We start from the raw sequence: 18015 nt of genomic DNA on the forward strand, positions 1-18015 counted from the left end.
GCTACAGAGCGGTCAGTTGTATTCGCAAGCCCGTGAAGCTCCACAACGTGTTTTCAGCTTCAACTGGATGATGTACGGGTAGCCTGTCAGGCGAACGCGATGATTGTCACCATGGAATTCAGTTTCCGGCGAGGACCCATCGTGTGGGACATGAGTCTAGCTCTTGAATTGGGTGAGCTTTACGTATTTTGCGGCTCGTAGGCAAATCGTCTGCGGCGGAAGCCGGATGACCCGCGCGGACAGCGGCGTTAGCAGCAATTCTATCCGGGCGGACTCGCATAGAATTCAAATTAAAGCCCGTGTGGATGGGTACGAATGTAGCTACATCCGTCGACCACCAACGGCCATTGAGGCGGTCGTCGAGCTCACCGAACGAAGGCTTGAATGAAGGCTGTCGGCTGCTGGTCGGATAGGCTTGCGGACGGAAACTATGATTATCTCGTCATTTTAGGTGGAGCTGGTCGTCTGTTCCTCAGCTACAGAACTCTGGGATTGAAGGTTTGTACCGGTGGAATCGGCGAGGCGATCGACATGTCGTAGGTGTTTGCTAACCAAGTCTTCCGATCAGAGGGGCGTCAATGCCGGCCTTGTACATATTAATGTGAGCTCGGCTCAGGAAAGCGTAGTCTTCCGAAAACAGAGATGGATAAGGCACGAGATGCATTTTCTCCAATTTCGGAATAGGGACCCAAAGGCGAATATCGACTCGGAATGCGTTCTCTCGGCTCTCGCATTTTCCCTCCCATTCGGTTCCCTTCCGCCTTTGAAAGAGTTCCCGACTCCGCCCTATCAGAAGATCTGCAGACTCTTCCATTCACGAGATCGGCATACATTTTCAGGTGATCTTCCGGGCGCCTACGGTTCGAGGTATTCGAGAGGAAGGGCAGGGCAAAGTCAAGAACTTCGAACTGCTCGATGTTGATCTCCGGAACACCAATGGGCTGAGCTTCCGAACGGAAGGTTTTGGCCCAGGTGGAGGACTCCTTACTTTGCCATTGAATCTCTTATCCCGTCTAAGCCCCCGGGTGACGGCGAGCGGTGCCCGGAGCATCGTCTTCGGTGTCGTTGAGCAGTTATTTCAGAGAAATCCAATTTTTGGATCGTAGAGTCTCTCTTTTTTTTCTCGTTCTGCGACGCGCCGTTCTTCTCGCTTCGTTCAGTTCCCGTTTATCTTCCCGCCATCTCTATGTCCGCTTGATAGCTACGGATGGCGACATCCCATATCCCCCGTGTTCCTGAGAATTTCGGCGAGTGCCAACTGTGAGATATTTCGGATCGAATAAAGCTCAACCGGTGTTTTCGAGATTAATCGCCGATTAGAGAAGAAATTGAACGTTCGGGAACCTGAGTCCGGAGTCCGAGTTCGGAGCAAAACCTTCTTTCCAAAAAGGTCTGGAGGAGTTTCATCTCTGATACCGATCGGCATTGCAGCGGAACAGGAGGGATAGAGGATCGAATGGTTCGTCGTATGGTCGATCGGAGTCAGCGGACCGGGAGATTCCTCGCAAAACTTGGCTCGGAGTTCATCGAGAACTCTCGGAGGATTTGCGGGAGCCGTCAGATCAACTGAACTAGCAGAAGCGGCCTGCAGCGTGCATGGCACCGGTGGCCGTACCAGCGGTAATACAAGTTGAGCAAGACACCGACGACGACTCGACTAATTGGATAGGGAAGCTACTTAGAATAGACGTTGTCCGTTGCCACTTAACCTAAAATACTCCGCGCGGCCGCTGGTTCACCAACCTGCTCGATGGATAAGCCGAGCGGCTTCCAACTGAGCCAGCCTCCGGCTCCTATGACCCAGCGACCACATTGGCGAACGAGAGCAGCACTCCGTCGACCGGGGCCGTTCAGGGAAAGCCAGGAGGGAAACGGAAAAAACGAACGTCAGAGAAGGTTGGACATAGATACATGAGGGGTATCGGATGCTCCTTATCCGAGCTCGAGAAGGTGCTTGCAGCAAAAGATCTGCTAGCGATACCTTGAGCGTCTATGCCGTATCGGTGGCGCTATATCCTTTGAGGGAGAACTCCGATTCTACCTTTTTTTCTCCCATTTTCTGTCTTGTAAGAGCCAGTGCAGGAATTAATAAAAAAAACACGGAAACTTGATTGACTGAAGGCCCGACCGGTCTGCCGCCTGTGTATCCAGCTGACCGATCGTCCACCTACGTCAGAGACGAGGTCATCGAAGGTTGACGTTTTTCGGCGAGCCTTCTGAATCCTATTATGCATTAGACTGAGCCGCTTTCGAGTAAATGCGATTGGTGAAGAATCAAGAAATGCTAATGGAGCTCGTCCGCCTGCAGCCACGGCAACGTTCTGGTGCAGGTGTTATCTTAGGAGGTAATGTATTCCGGACCGTGCGCACGAAGTCGTGTTCCGACTGGCAAACCTAAGAAAACAGCAGCCGCTCTGACTGTTTTTCTCTGTTCCGATCATTCATCAATTCTTTCAATCTTCTGCTTCTCTGTTGTTATATCCGTTAGGCGGAGGAATATTATCTCAAACGTTCGCGTAACTCTCCGAGCGGATCGGGCTGAATTGCTGAATTCAAAACGGGTATGGTTTGTGGGCCATTGTTCCATCTGCCCGGGCTAATTTCGCGGATGCCTGAGAGCTCGAATAATTCCTGAGAAGAGCCCGCGGCCTCCGACCGATAGTTCCCCTGAGGAAAGCAACGAAACTTGGACGGATGAGCGACCCAAGATTTCCTGTTGCGCCAGTCATCCCGCGGCACACGAAAACCACGAATCTCATCAGAAATCAAGGGGAAGACATCTAAGGCCCCCCGGTGAGCCTTTACGAAGGGTCTGAGTCCCCGCCAATGACCCAGGTTGTAACTCTAAGCCCACCGCGAGGATCCGCGCGGAACCGCGTTTGAGTTTCCGGGGGAATTTCTGATCCTAGCCATGATGCCGGACGGCGTAATTCGAAGTTGAGCGCCGTGTATCCGCACCCTCACCTTCAGTTGGCTCCCTCGCCCAACGATCCTTTCCCCATTTTGCTATCTCACTTCAAGCAGTGGCGGGCCCGTTACTCCTGAGACGGACAGTGACTCCTGTGTTTCTCTGCTCTAGTTGTGTCGGCACATACCACAGTGTATTCCTGCGTGCGACTCTCTGTTTCAGATGTGTTTGTGCGAGGGTTTGTCGTTCTGTTATCGACGGTCTTGAGCACAGTGCTACTCGAGTGGAATTCTAACGAAACTCTATCGAAGGATACGAAAACAAGTCTTTTGTTGTTTTCCCCCGGAACGGGACTATGTCTGAAGGCAGTGGCTCCCCCGGGGCGATCACCGCCTCCGCCGCCGTCGACGTCAATGCCTACTTGAATGAACTTTTGGCTGAAAGGGAAAAACCCTCTTGCACGGGACATGCGGCTCGACTACTCGAACAAGGTATGGGGAAGTCGGAGTTGAATTAGATGGTTTGAGTCGACGGGAAGACGAAGATCTTCCTGACGTGAGATTCTAGCTTCTGGTGTTTCTGAGGCTTTCCAGCTGTCCAATCCAATTCAATCCGCTCGGTTGACCCCCGCGGTGCGGAACACAGAAATTCTCGCGGTATATTAGCGTTCGGTTGAGAACTCGTTGTGCGGGATAATCCCTGGCATGGAAAAGTTTGAATATCCGATGCTGATTTCATATGCATTCCATGCCGAGCCTTGTCTTTCCTGCGATCTCGATCGGGACCCAAACGAATTCCGAAGCCCTCGAGTCGGCAGACTGGATCCTGTCGGGGATGTTCAATTTGGAGAAAAAAATCGTTTATCGCTCTGGATTGGCCGTCTCAAAGGGAGCGATCGCGCGCATCGAGTGTTAAACTCTCACAAAGAAGGTTCTTCCCGGACCACCTTGAGCGTTTATCGATAAATGGAGTTCAGGCCATCTGCCCGAGGGCCTTTCCCCCGCCCTCAGTTCTCATATCCCATCGTCCGACATATCCTCGCGCCGCGCGCCCTTCGAGCTCCTGTTCGAGCCTGCTCGACGTCAGCGGGGGTGCGGGAACGGCTGCTGTCTGTCTGCCCCTTTGCCCCGTTGTCGCTCGACTGCCTGACGGGACTACGAGTATAGGCGGAGTCTTGACCTTGATGATAATTATTGGAGGGAGCGGCGTTTTTTCGATTTCGCGCCGTCGACGAGGATGTCCTCGACGACCAGGAGCTCCGACGGATTTAAGGAAGTTCTCCCGCACATGCGGCCCATGTAGTCGGTGAGGGGCACTACCGTGTTGACACTACCGGTCGGTCAAGTTATGGCTACATTCGCCAATGTTTACGATTGATGGTATGCGGTTTCACTTTGGAAGCCGCGCGGTGCGCTGACGGAACATCGAGACGAGCGATGTTTTGAAAACTTCATTCGGCAACTTGAGCTATCCCACTGAACTAAGCTAAACTGCCCCGCTGCGGGCATACCTGCGCGTCAGCACCTCGCAATATATCCGTCCGTCGGTGCGTCGTCGTTCGGTGGTCAAACTTCCTAGTAATAATGGAGCGCTCGACTTCCTCCGGGTGACGCTTCTATCGATCGGTGGTGATGAAGGTGGACATCGTCGTCCGAGCGGGGCTTCAATAAAATTCGTCCCTTAGATCCTTCCATTTTTCCTCCTCTCGGTGTTCATTGTAGCGTCATGTCAATGAGCGCGCGAGCGAGCGAGCGAGATACCCGACCGGCCATCCATCCTACCGGCCATTCATGGGTCAAAAGGGAAAGCGCTCCGGATATTAAGATCAAGAAACCAACACGTAACTGTTTCAACACTCATCTGACTTCAATCACCGGCAACACCATCATCAACATGATCATCTGCAGGGGCATCGGCGGAGCGGCGGTGGTGTTGGCGGCGGCGGCTACGCACCATAACCATCAGCCGCGCCAGAGCACAATGGTGGACAGCTGGGGGTCAGAGGTGAATTTTGGCTTGCTGACTGGCTGGCTCGCTTGCTGACCGACGACGCCGAGCAACCTGTTCCTGCAGTCCGGCTCACCTTGACTTCATGAGTGATTTTAGCCGGTGGTGGTTATTCCTGTTTATTATTATATTGCCACGCCGACCGTTGTTGATGTTACGCATGGCGGTGTTGATATTATTGTTGGCCGTGTTGAATCTCTCGACGACAGCGCTGTTCACGCTTGCTTTGATTTGATGGTAGAGCCGTCTCTGCTCAACTCTTTGGGCTCATTGTTTTCAACCCAATCGTAATCCACGCCATGTCGTCGCCCTTCACAACCTGGAACAATCCCTACTTACTTCGTGGATCCGCGGGCGCTTTCCCTTTTTCGTCGCGCTGTCGCTTCTCGTCGTACGTTTCTCGCTTTCTTGAGCCCCAAAATCCCTCGTGCTGATAGACCCTGATCTCTTCTCTCCGAGTTGATGCTAGGAATGAACGGGTGGGGTACGCATGCGCATTATCCCTCGAATCTCTCACTAAGAACACACGACAGCTGATCGTTCTGCCACTGACAATCAATGATCATCCGCTTGCTAATGAGACATGACAGAAACCAGACGGAGCCTCCGGCGACGGAACAGCTGCGATCGGGAGTTTGGGGAAGACAGACGATGGATTCTCGATCCATTCGCGTTTCCCGACGACGTTTCCGGCGTGTCTTTGCTTCCGATTTCTTATCGGTGCCTTGCCTGCATGCTTCTGGGCCGTACCTAGGACATGTGCGGCTCGTACGGCGCTGAACGCTGAAGTTGTGCCACTCCGTCACGCCAGTCGACGGTACCGCGCTAGGCTAAACGCGTCCATTCGGACTAATACTCTACTCATCCTTCTTCATACTCGCGTCCTTGGACTGGATTCTTCTTCTAGGTGGATGGCTCTGGTTCTCCTCGAGGGATTCTGCGAATCCTTCTCCTTGAGATCAATTCTCCTCCTACCACTGTTTTTTTTCTACCGAAGAGGCTTCGGTCGAGCTTATGTATATGTATGATATTGGAGGCATAATGATAATAATAATTGAAATAAACATAGACGGCTTAGGTTTTGTCGAGCCGAGAGTGTTCGATCCCAAATGATCCCGAAATATTCCCACTGGAATTCCTCGATCCGTCGATCAGTGTTTCGGGTTTCTGGCGGCCTGGCCTGCTCGATAACATTGCTTACGAATGCGGTTGCAGCTCTTTTCGGCCGCCTTGCTCGTATTACATGCGAGTAGAGGAACACGCCCGAAGAAAGCAATGAGCGGGCAAGTAGGGAAAACTATGCCGATTCGAATCAGACCGACTTGCATGGTCGCCTCCTATTCGCCCGCTTACCCTTTTCCCTCCCTGTGGGCTGTGATAGACGGGGCAACAGAAAGGAGCGATGCTCACGCTAATAACGACGTTTCCCTCTGTTCCTGTATGTATGTAAATGTGTTCGTATATACGAGCGGAGGATCGCGAAAGCAATATGCTTCCGTTACGTGCGAGTCAAGCCAGCTGACTCGCGAGAATGGCGAGCAGTCGAATCGGTGCAGATCTAATGAAAAAATCGTCCCATCGAACCTCCCGCAGCGTTATTTCCGGTCGAACATTGACCAATGCTTCATCTGTTACACTTTGACCGTCCCCCGTCATTTTGGAAGAATGTTATTCTTTGAGCTCGCGTGTCGTCATGTCTAATTGTTGTGCTTTTCACAGTATGGGTCGCGACCCCAATGGCCGGTTCCCCTCAAACTAATCACCCCAGCGCCGGTAATTTGCAATTTTGGAACACGCTTTCAAATGATCAAGAAATCGATGTCCCTCGACGAGGTTCAACCGAACAGGTGCTAGAATCGCAGTTCCGAGCCGTGTGTCATTAATCGATCGGTCGCTGGATCGATCGGACATCGACGGGCTTCCACTCAACCCGCGCCGCATGATGCGTTATCGAGAAAATTCTCGCTGAGCTCCGACCGCGCTCCTCTCGAATTGAACGACTGAGGGAAATGGAGCGCTTCCCTGTTCTTCGCTTGTTCCTTCTCGTTTCATCCCGCCGTACTTTCTGGATGGGCACTGATGAATTGTGAACGCCCCATATACGCTATGGCGTGCGTGCACGTGGGCATGATGAGGACCGGCGAGTGCAGGTGTTCCCGTAGTAGGTGGGCTCTCGGTATGCATGGGATCCGGCAGCTGACACCGGTCGGCGAGCGCTCGCCCGACCGGTCGACCACGACTGGCGTACACTCACCTAAATTATTAACCAAGGTGAGCCTTAATCCGAGGCATTCGGTCGTGTGCAACGATACAGAATCAAATACCTACTTGAACATTTGATAAACGCGGGGTCATGAATAAACAGACGAGGATCCGTGTGGGATCCTCTGCTCAGCGAGTCCTCGGCTGGGTTTCCGGGAACGGAATTTCCGTGCGCCCTCCTCTCGCCGTACTCAAAACGCTAATCTAGTGATTTGAATATTCTATTTCCCGTCAGAATCCCGCAGATCACGGTTCGCTGACGTTTGATCTTGTCGGAGATTGTTTTTGGAGGAGCACCGATTGAATTTCAAGCCAGACCGAAAGCGAAACGGAATCATTGTCAGGAACAAATGACTTGCGGATGCGAGCTTTAAAAGGGTTCACTTATTTGTTCTGTTCGAGATGATAATGACTGCCGCTCGCTGCAGTAGGGTCGAGGCTACGACTGATTGTTGAACACCTAGGTGGTCGTCGTTCGTTCAGTCTGCCCCCTGTCAGAATAGGGATCCAGGTCGAGCCTGACGTAAAGGCCATTGTTCCAGTGATCACCCGCCATGAGCCACATGTCTACAGCGAGAGGCTCATCTTCGAATCCGCAAGCTGAGCTCGAAATCAGCAGTCGAGCCCTGCAGTCGTATTTTTCATCGAACGACACCGCCTTCGCCAACCCCTTGCCCCGTAACCATTCGAACTCAGAATCGAGCTCCCGAACCTCAAACGAGGTAGAGCCCGAGGGACTTATGATTCCCCTAATGAGATTCGATCGAAACGTCGTCAGAGAGGAGGGAATCGGTAGTTCAGTGGGGGACCGCGATCACTTGAAGAGCAAGCAACGTCGAGCATGCCGAGCATTTCCATAACAAGCGGGAGTTCTGAAGGATTCCATGTCGGACTCGGGAGGATGCGTTCGGAAACGACGATTTCCGTTCCTTGATTCGATATTCAAGGTTCCACGATGGCCGACCTGCGGCAGGCCGGATGGGAAGCGAAACTGGGGTAGAGCCAGTGTTCGGAGGTCCAGAAAACCTTCTTCAGCCTCCCAAAGTCAACGAATACATATGTAGGTACATAAAATAATTGCGTCGTCTCCTTTGTGTATCCGTACCCCGGAATACACGTCGGGATCCCTCGCGAGCACACGGCCTACGCGGACCAAGCGCTGGGCATTCTCGCGCGTGGTCCGGTCCCTCCGTTCGTTCGTTCGTTGAATTTTAGGGTCCATCACACATTAAAGATTCTCTGGACCAGCGATGATTCGGGGGAGGGCCGTATTGAGTCAATTAGCGATAATTGGAGGCGGAAATCACGAGGAAATACGATTTCGATTCGTCTCGGTCTCGGAGCCGCCGATGGAAGTCTGCACTTAGCACGTCACTGGTACGGGCAGTTTCGAAAGAATCTCATCTTGCTTCCGGAGAAACCTCAATGATCGTTTAGGGAAGAGGCAGACGGAGCAAATTGTTACAAGTTGCGGCATCGGTGCATTAGCAGGCAAGCAGTGTTTGGGGAAAGCCGCGCATTACAGAGAAGTGATTCGATGCGTTCCGCCGACCGCCAAGTGATTCGTGAATCGTGACCAGTCTATCCGGCAATGCCATCGTTCTCTTCTCTCTCACTCTGCAGCTCGTTGCCGACCTTTAGGCTGGTCAGTTGTTCTGCCCGCTAGCCCGCCCGCCCATCCGCTCCCTCCCTCCTCCAAGGAGCCACATGGAGAATTTACAGATGTTACTTCATGGCGGGAGGCTGCGGTCGCCCATTAGGATCCTTATTTCTCGGCTCATCTTGAATTTGGACGATTCCGACGTAGTTCATGGGCCTCCGGTCGAGGTGGGCGCGTCGCCTTCTGATATCATTATCTCGTCCATTGATCATCCGACAGAAATTTCGGTAAAACGAGCCGGAAAAAAAACTGCGGGGCTCAGCACGCACGGGGCACAGTCCCAACTGTCTAATCGATTCTTTCCATGAAACTTTAACCAGAACGACGCTCCTCGAACGATTGGGACGGACTTCTTCGGAGCCATACGACCGCCGAGTAGCCGTGTCGACGTGCTTTGTTTACGCAGCGAATCCGGCGTTATGTGAATTCACACGGGACCCTGCATACGAACGTAGGAGCGGATGTGGGTTGTGTGCGGCAAAAAATTCCGTCACCTCCGGCTGTTTATGTCTTTGAGATTCGTGTACCGAAGCCGTTGGATGCTGTTGCTAATGAAGTCTTTTGTTGAGCTACCGGTAGATGAAAGTCTGGAACGCCCGCCGGCGAGCCTGACTGATATTCGCGCTCGGGGCTCCGCGAACGTTTCTTGCATCGAGACGTCGCAGAAGATTCCCCGACCACAGACAACGACACAACATCGTCGGGCTCATTGAAAGAAATTCCGCTGTTGAACACGGCTCCCTTAGAGAAGTTCTCCTGTGAGCCCCGCTTTCACGAGACGCCTGTTTTGTGTAAGAGTCGAAAGTTTTTACGAAGCATCGGACGACATCGGCAAGCTTGTGAATCCGAAAGCGCTCGATACCTCGCTGCTATTCCCAGACGGTTGGAAGTAGCAGTCTTCTGAAAGACGTCGTCTCCTGTTTGCTGAGAATTATATTTTCCTCTCGATGCCGAGAGGGGATCACTCAGTCATTCAGTCACTCAGCCTGTCAGTCTCATCCGACGCTCACGTCCTTATTTCACGAGAAAAGATCCGTCTCGTGTCGGGGTCGCTTCCCCGTGTGCGCCTCGGCTGCCCCCGATCCAAAGGAAGCGATATGTGGATTTGAGCCGATGAGGATCGGTGTTCGGAGTCGGAGGGGATTGGCGGGGAATTCACGGGAGCAATTGTGGGAATGAGCCGCGCGAAAAGCGTCGGGATCAGCGCTAGTCGAAGTCGAACTCCGGCGCGCGCACCCGCCTAGCAGCCGCAGCAGAGAACGAACAAGCTCGAGAAGTTCCTCGCGATAAAGCGCTGGGTTCGGCGCACTTGCTCAGCGCGGCGGTCCGTCGGGGGTTCGGCTTATTCTTCGAGAGCTCTGAATGAATTCTCGAAACGAGTGCGAACTGCGAGAGGAAGCCACTTGCCACAATCCGTTTTTTTATCCTCTGTCCTGAAATTTTTGTTCAACGCGGCTGTTCACCGCCTTCAGAGTCGTATGCGTGGCCCTGCAATGAATGCCTCCGTGCACGTGCGCAGCACTGGCACTCTATTCATCGGCGGTGTTCGTTGATTCCGTTGCCTTTTTCGCGGGAAACAATGGCGGGCGCGGCTTGGAATTGCTCGCAACTCGCATGTACATACGTACGCAGCGACGGTGTCGGTTAGGACTGCCGTAAAGGTCTATCGTCTAATGCACTCTCGGTTTCTGTGCACGGATTGGTTCCGTTCCGCCATCACCTCTAACTGCTGATGCAATTCGACCGCGTAGGCGAGTCGCGTGTCTGGCGAACGCTCCGAAACAGAGTTATCACCGGATTTGAGTACAATCGCCAACTCACCGGCTGCGACCGTCGTTTCCCCCCCCCCCCCGGTTCCTTGACGGGAAAATACCCGGACGACCGGGAGCACGGCTGGAAACTCCCCGTCGGTCAATTCGGTTCCTAGTTTCGCTTAGTCCAGCAAAGCTGCTGCTTGCGTCGAGCTCCAGCGGAATACTGAGCCGGAGGCGGATGAAGTCATGTTCTCCCGGGCCCGAGTGGATCCCATGCACTTCAATAGGCGCTTGTTGAGGACCATTGTCCTCCTACTGCACAGAGGCGGTAGGATCGAAAGCCAGACCATGACAGTCAAGCAGCAGCAGAAGGAAGACAAGTCCGCATCTGAACTCTCGAACAGACATGACAGATCGACAAGGTCACTGCGTTCCCCGGCACAGCCCCCCTGAAGCAGGTACAAGAAGAGAATAAGATATGGTTGTGTACCCGCGATGCGCAAAGAGAGACGACAAGCACTCCTCACAAGACCGACATAAGCGATGCCAGCCGTCGACAACTCGCTGAGCCTCTTTCGAAAACAAGCCGGAGGGATGCGGCTCGTCTCATTCGTGCTCTCGCGGAGCCGCTGAGCGTAGTGACGACCGAAATTCCCGGAGAAACTACACCGTGTCAGGTCCACGTGTGAACAGGACTGTTTGATCGTTTTTCAACTCTGAGCTGACAATGTTGTCACGAACGAGGGCGCTTCGTCGGGAGACCGAGCGATCCCCGAGACGGAAGCTCCGTTTGTCGGACACCTCGCGGTAGCAAAAGGCCAAGGCGATCTCGGCCTTCGGAGAACAGAAGACGTTACGTCGGTGGCGGCAGGGGCGGTGTCAGGACAACGCGGAGAAGAAAAGAAATGCAGACAACGAGCAGACTCTGAATCGGACTACGGGAAAAAACTCAAGGACGGCCAACATACGGAACGCGATGCAGTTTGCCCGGGACGTTCCAGGTGTCTTGTTCCTTGTCGCCGTTGAGAATGGAAAGCACCACCGACAACAACGTCAACGATAAAGGCGAGGGCGACGCCTCCGCACGTTTCCGAAAGCTCCGCGGGAAGCAAACCTTGAGGTACGCAGCACGCCGTGTCACATCTGGCTGGGAACGCACATGCGTGTACGCTCGTGCAGGAAGACGAGTTCCAAGCCCGTGGTGTTGTTTGCCCACGAAAGCGATGGCGGAGAAAACGGAGACGACGATGACGATTTCATTTCCGAGTGTGCGGAGCCAGCCTCATGCTCAACGTCACCCCGCTTTCGTCTTTGTTTCGTCCATGTGTTCAACTTAATTAGGACGAGGAACAAGTTCAGAAACGAATGAACACCCGCTCCGAACCCGCAGAGCGCCCTCGCTTACAGCCAAGTGAGTGAGCAGGCGTGCCTGCCCGCTTGCTCGTAAACGTGCCGGCGAGAGCGCGCGGGACGGGTTGTCTGACGCGAGATTTTTTCCCTCCGTCGCAATGTCTTCAGGAACGTTAGAAGAAGAGGAACTTATGGAAATCATTTGAATACCGGGCTCAGCTCCACGAGATGCAAGAAAGAGCCGCCTCCGGGAGCCGAGCTCCGACGAGCAGCGAGCGCACGGAGTGAACAGAGAAATTTTCGCTGTCTGTCTCTCAGTCAGTCAGTCGTTTCGGGGCCTTGGGCTCTCTCTGCGTCCGTCCGACTTCCCGACGGCTGGCCCGCCCGCCTCGATTCTGCGTCCGTCTCCTTCTTCCTCCACTCCGACCGACATTCGATGAAAACATTCTATCGCATGTGAACCCGGCCGTCGGACCGTTTCGTGATCCTCATAGGGATTCTCGGGGGTCCTCATAGGGCTCTCGAGGGGTTTCGTAAGGTTCTCGTAGGTTTCTCCAAGGGTTCTCGTAGGCTTCTCGTAGGGATGTTCATTGGAATTCTCGCCGAGCGAGGACTACGCCAGGAGAAAATAATGCCGAAAAAGATCAGGACGTACGAGGGTCGAGGAGCAATGGGTTCGGTTGAGGAGTGGAAAAGTTTCTGCTCGCGAACCAGCTCGACTGGAAATCCCCGAGCTCTTCATTTCCTCCCCGAATTCCAGCCGATCTCTTGAAAGAGTCCTGGCAAGTCAAGAATACATGATCTCACTCAGAAAGAGATACCAGGACGTCTACGACGGCGGCCGTGTCCTTGCAATGTGTACAACTCACTCAATGCGGAAATACCGCGCGCCTTCATTGTCGTTTCCCCCATTGGGAATTCGGTCGGTGTCCCGCCTAGAGGGCTCACCGTTGCGATCCAGACGACTTGGGCGCCAGCAGAGTCGATCATGGCCTCATCTTGGGGATCGATTCCGGCAGGAGAGGAATCGTGAGCTTTGTACAAACGGGAGGCGAAAACAGAACTATCCCCACATAAGTTGCAGTCGTATCACATGGTCAAGGTCGCTTCTCTCTTTCTTCCCTATAGCGAACCGTGTCGGAAAGAGAATGCTCTGTCCTAATGAGCGTTGGTCATTTTGGATCTACTCGATGAGGGACCTCGCGGCCACATTGTGCAAATGTCCTCGCTCACGAGCGCACTCCCGATGGAGACTTCCATTAAATCAATGTGCGGCTCTCATTAGTTTTTGCATCGCATCGGTCTCCGAGGGAGTCCACGCATAAATTCGGGAATTGTGGTTTCGGGACCGAGCAGCGTCCACAATATGTTAGCGCTGAGGTGGTCGCGAGGTCGTTAAGCGAGACTGCAATGATGGAAACGACAGTACTCGACGGGCGGGACGGGATGTTGGTCGAGACGAGAAGAACACCCCAACGTCGTAGGTGGTTCGGTCATCGCATTATTATTGCGAGGCCTTCAATGGGCTATTAAGGCCGCATTGGGTTATATTCGGTGATTACTCTCTGGCCGACTCTGAAAGCTCATGATCCGGGAGGCTCGATTGCTCTCTTCTTACCTCAACTCCCCCCCCTCGTCTCTCTTCATCGCCATCGCTCCCTCGCTCGCCCGCTCGAGAGCAAGCACTTTCGGCGCCCAAATGCAGACTAGACGAAAAGCTGCAGAGTCGGCCGGATTCTCTCCGGTTGCTCCAGACGGTTTCGCCGCACCCGGGAGACGAACCCCACACCGTCTTGTGTATCTTGGATATTTACCGAACGAGCATGTATCCTCGACTGAGAGAGTGGACTAGCAATCTTTTCCGAAACTGTTGTTGATCTTGTACGTGCTCGACACAACAGAGCCGCTCGCCAAATCGAGAAAGAATTCGTTCCTCGGAAAACAATTTCTCGCTCGTCGCACTGCTCGTCCTCGTGCTGCATCCCTCGATCACCTTTTTCCAGAAATGCCAATGGCCATCAAGTCTTCACCGAGTCGGCGACCATCGGCGTCGACGTGGCGACCTTTATCGCTCGTCGTTCTCGTCTGCGGTTCCGGTGGTGAAATGGTATTAGTTTGCGCAATCGGGCTTACTCAATGCAGTTTCTGTAGCAAACAAAATTCTCTGCAGGTTCTGCATCCCGATCGCTCATCATACTAGATCATCACAGGTAGATCTTCCAGGAATTCCCGCTTCCGAATGCGAGTCGAAGAAGAGTGTAGTTAGGCAGAGACGCAGTTTTCTTCCGAGTCATCGACCACGCAAGTTTTTGTGTCGGTAATGTCCTCTTACAAAAGTTGCTCCTGATGGAAGCGACAGCGCTGTTATACCTTGCCTGACATGGAAAGGGGACATTTGCATAAGCACCGTGTGAGAAGCCACCAACACACAGCCTACAGAGTTTTCGGATAGATTCCACAATGTTTAGTTGAGGGAATAGGAACTCGTCCAGCTCCCGGTCCCACAGCGACAAGCAGTTGGCGTGTGGGTGTTGTTACCCGTGCTGATAACGATCCAGCCACTCACGCTGCTTCGATTGTGTCCTCTTCATCCGGGCGGGAAACCGCCACTCGCCCTGCGAGAATTATCGTCTCACGACCAAGTCGAGACCACTCGTCCGCCCGTCACACGAAAACGCTTTCTGAACAGTTTTAGGCTGTGCGAGGATCGACGCCCGCCCAGCGAAGACGTCCGTCGTCGTGTCTCCGTCTCGGCCCTGATGGGCAGGTGCGAGTTCCAGCAGCCTAAACCAGTTTCCTTATTAGGTGCGCGATGACAACGGAATGGAATTCGCGCAGAAAGCGTCTTCTGCTTTCGCGAGTTCGAGTTGGTTTGAGCGCGGCGCCGCCGATGCGCGGAGTCGGTCCAGAAACTGTCCGGGGAGCAGATCCGGACTCCTTCTTCTTCTTCTAATTGAGAAGTCAAGAACAGGAATATGATTGCCGATAAGAATGTTGGGCGCAGAGCCCGCGAGTCACCGACAGAGTCTTCTGGTGGAGGGAAGAACAGCGACGACGCGTTATTTCTTTGAGGTTCTTGTTCTCGCGGCGAAATTGGATTTTTGCTCGAAGTGGCGCGGTTAGTTGCCCCCCCTCCCCCTCCCGGCCAGTTTATCCGCGCGTGCGTCAGCGGTCGGGCGGACGGCAGAGCCGAATGCTGAGCGGGAACGGCCAAGCTGGCGATTCGCTTATTTAGTTATCCATCCATTAATTTCATTCCTCATAGCGTACGGCGAGCACCTGTCCGGGAATCGTGAGCGGTACTGTTGGTGCTGAAAGTGACTTCGGTCGACGGTTTATCTGACAGTTGGTCGGAACGGCTGCCGCCACCTTTCCGTACGGTGGTGAGCAGTCGGTTTGGGATTTGATCCCCCATGATAGATGTTTCAATGTGTTTGAAATCGACGTGTGGCTCACCACGGTGAGCACCTCATCGTGAACAGTTGTTCCAAGGACGCACATCGTGCTTTGTTGTCTGGATACGCGTTTTTGCGGTGGGCAACGCACAAGATCTCGGCTATCGACACTACGGCGCGGCGCCGCCGCTGCCGCTTTGTGTGCTCTGGCTGAGTAGCTTACTGACTGACTGACCGACCGACTGATTGACCGGCTGACTGAAGACTTTCGAAAATTGGTTCTCTATTCTTCTGGTTTCAAGTTTGGAATCGACTGTTTCCAGCGGACTATAGAGCGAAAATCAGAAGAGACAAGCGCAATGGTCCCGGCTCGTTTCCACGAAGTTCCCCTTCGGATCCGCGGCGGCGGATGGGCTCCCGCGAGTTAATCGCGAAGAGAAGCTCCATTCACAATACGTTACGTCGGTTAGTCGCCACGTGATTGCCGGAGCTCTCGGCGACGTTTCTGAACGAAACTCTTTGATCAAACCGACCGTGCCTCTGCATTTTCAGACGATTTCTGGATTCGCCACAGGCTCCCTGAATTTGTCAGGCGGTCAGTGAGCTGTTCGCGGGAGCGCTGAGAATGGGAAAAAAAATCGTCAAGAAACGTAGCTTGACGCGCCGTCTGATTCTCAGATTTCGGTCTCGCCGACCAAGTCTATCGATTTCAGATCAGAAGCAATCGAGTTCTTCATTCCGATTCGCGTCAATCCCCGGATGAGTTCGTGTTCCGTCGTGTTGAGAATTTCGTCAATGCACCGAGCCGCTCGGGAGAACACTATTCCGGTCGGCGACGATTCCAATGTTCGGTCGTCGTCGAGGGCCGAGTACCGAAGAGATATCCGATCACGTTTTTTTTGGGAAGATAAAACGCATTTTTCCCTGCTGAGAATGTCACATCGGAGTCATCGAACGAAGAATGACGGGAGCCCTGACTGAAGTGAACGGGGAGAAGTCCCTGATCCACTCGAAGTCGCTCGAGCTCGGAACGGAATTTACGGCGTCTATTACGCTCTGCCAGGACTGCACGTAGGTATATCGCGAATGAAGAGCAGCAGGAACGAGTGATCGACGATCGGAGCGCCTCCGTTCGATTCCAGGAATATCCACTCAGTCACTCAGAAAAAGCAACGAATGGGAGCCGAGCCGCATGCAATATGGACCCCGGAGGAACGTTCGCAAACTTTGCGAACGCGAACTTCGCAAATGTCCCTCTTTGCAGAAGCATCGAGGATGCGGTTGAGAGCTCGCGAAAATAATTTCTGAATGGGAATTCGATTTTAGTCGCTCAATAAAAAATGACTCGGGGGGTTGCGGCAACGTTCCAAGAATTGGCATCGTTTATCTTGAGTTTGGGACGAGATCAGATCTGCTTGAAGTGTTTCGCGATCGCGAGTCGGAGATAGTCGCATCTATTTTCTCTCGTCTCCGACTTGTCCGTGTTTCTTGTTAAAACCATTGTGTGTCAGGCTGTCAGATTGACTGTGAATAGACAAAGCGTGGCGAGGAAAGCGCTCGCTGCTCAAACGACTCGCTCTGGATGGAATCGTTCGATAAAGGATCCGAATTCCCTTGTCGAGGTCTTTCGTCGGTTAAGCGGCTGCTGCCGACGCGACCACCACGAGCAGGGTTTCGGAGCGGTCCGCTGGCTTTCTAGGGAAGACGACTGCGCTCTCATTAGGATTCCCCCGACACACGGTAGCTCTGACTGATATTTGCCCAGAGATGTCGATTCGGAGATGTTCCATGGAGCGACGAGGACCTTAATTGAAAAATCAGGTTCCGGAAAGTTCGCTTCGAGCCGATTGTCTTGATCAGTCAGGAACGACATGACCGTAAAAATTCTGCATTGACCGACGACATCGATGAGACTACGCGAATGGTTTTGTCGAGTGTACTTTGTATTATAAAGTCTTCATTCGCCGTGAGAGAATCCGAAACAGTTGTGAAAATACATTCAGAATCAGGAATCAATGTCGGATCTCTGTCCGACTGACTGAAATGAATTTCCACGCTCGAGTTCAAACGTCTGGAGTACATAGGCGATTGGTCAGCAGCTGACAGCAACTCACTGTAGGTGCCTTCATAGAGAGTCCGTGAGAGAGTGAGTTTTCAGCTGATTTTGGGCTCCGGTGGATACGCTCCCAAAAAATTGAATTTCCGACAGCATTGGTTGCGATCGGAATTTTCGTGACTCGGCCAGATATCCCTAAATGCGAGCGGATTTCCCCTTTCATGCCGGCTGATCCTTGTCTCGCTGGGCGTAGCCAGCGATCTGAAGCCTCGGATCAAAGTTTGCTTTAGGAGGGACCCTTGTTTTCTCCTCACGTCACCGGATTAAGGATTTCACCTCGGAGACGCTCCGCCGTCCGAGACGAACAATCGAGATGTCCCGATTTGATCCGTGCCGTTCGAGGTAAATCGTTCAACGGAACAAAGGTCTATAAAAGATCAAGGCCAGGCGCTGAAGTCACCGTAATGCTCGTTCTTCATTCCGGAGAACCATCTACGCTCAGACCACGCGAACTTTACGCATAAGGACGCCTGTCCATACCGTACTTGATCCACGAATAGGAGACAATAGCTTTTAACGACGTAATTCTGAATGTAGAGAGTTTCCTTATCCGGTTGAGCCCG

The 18015-nt window shown here is 53.2% G+C and overlaps 1 protein-coding gene across 1 annotated transcript in view; it reads left to right on the forward strand.

Annotated features, from left to right (window-relative positions):
* Positions 1 to 3263: 3263 nt before the first annotated feature.
* The window catches only part of LOC100907467 (KH domain-containing, RNA-binding, signal transduction-associated protein 3), a 46591-nt gene continuing 31839 nt past the window's right edge, over positions 3264 to 18015 (forward strand). Inside the window, exon 1 of the mRNA XM_003745870.1 lies at positions 3264 to 3399. Coding sequence (XP_003745918.1) covers positions 3264 to 3399 — 136 coding nt within the window. The remainder of the gene's footprint in view (positions 3400 to 18015) is intronic.

This window comes from Galendromus occidentalis, unplaced genomic scaffold (genome assembly GCF_000255335.2).
Source record: "Galendromus occidentalis unplaced genomic scaffold, Mocc_1.1 scf7180000077485, whole genome shotgun sequence".
Taxonomy (NCBI): Eukaryota; Metazoa; Arthropoda; class Arachnida; order Mesostigmata; family Phytoseiidae; genus Galendromus; species Galendromus occidentalis.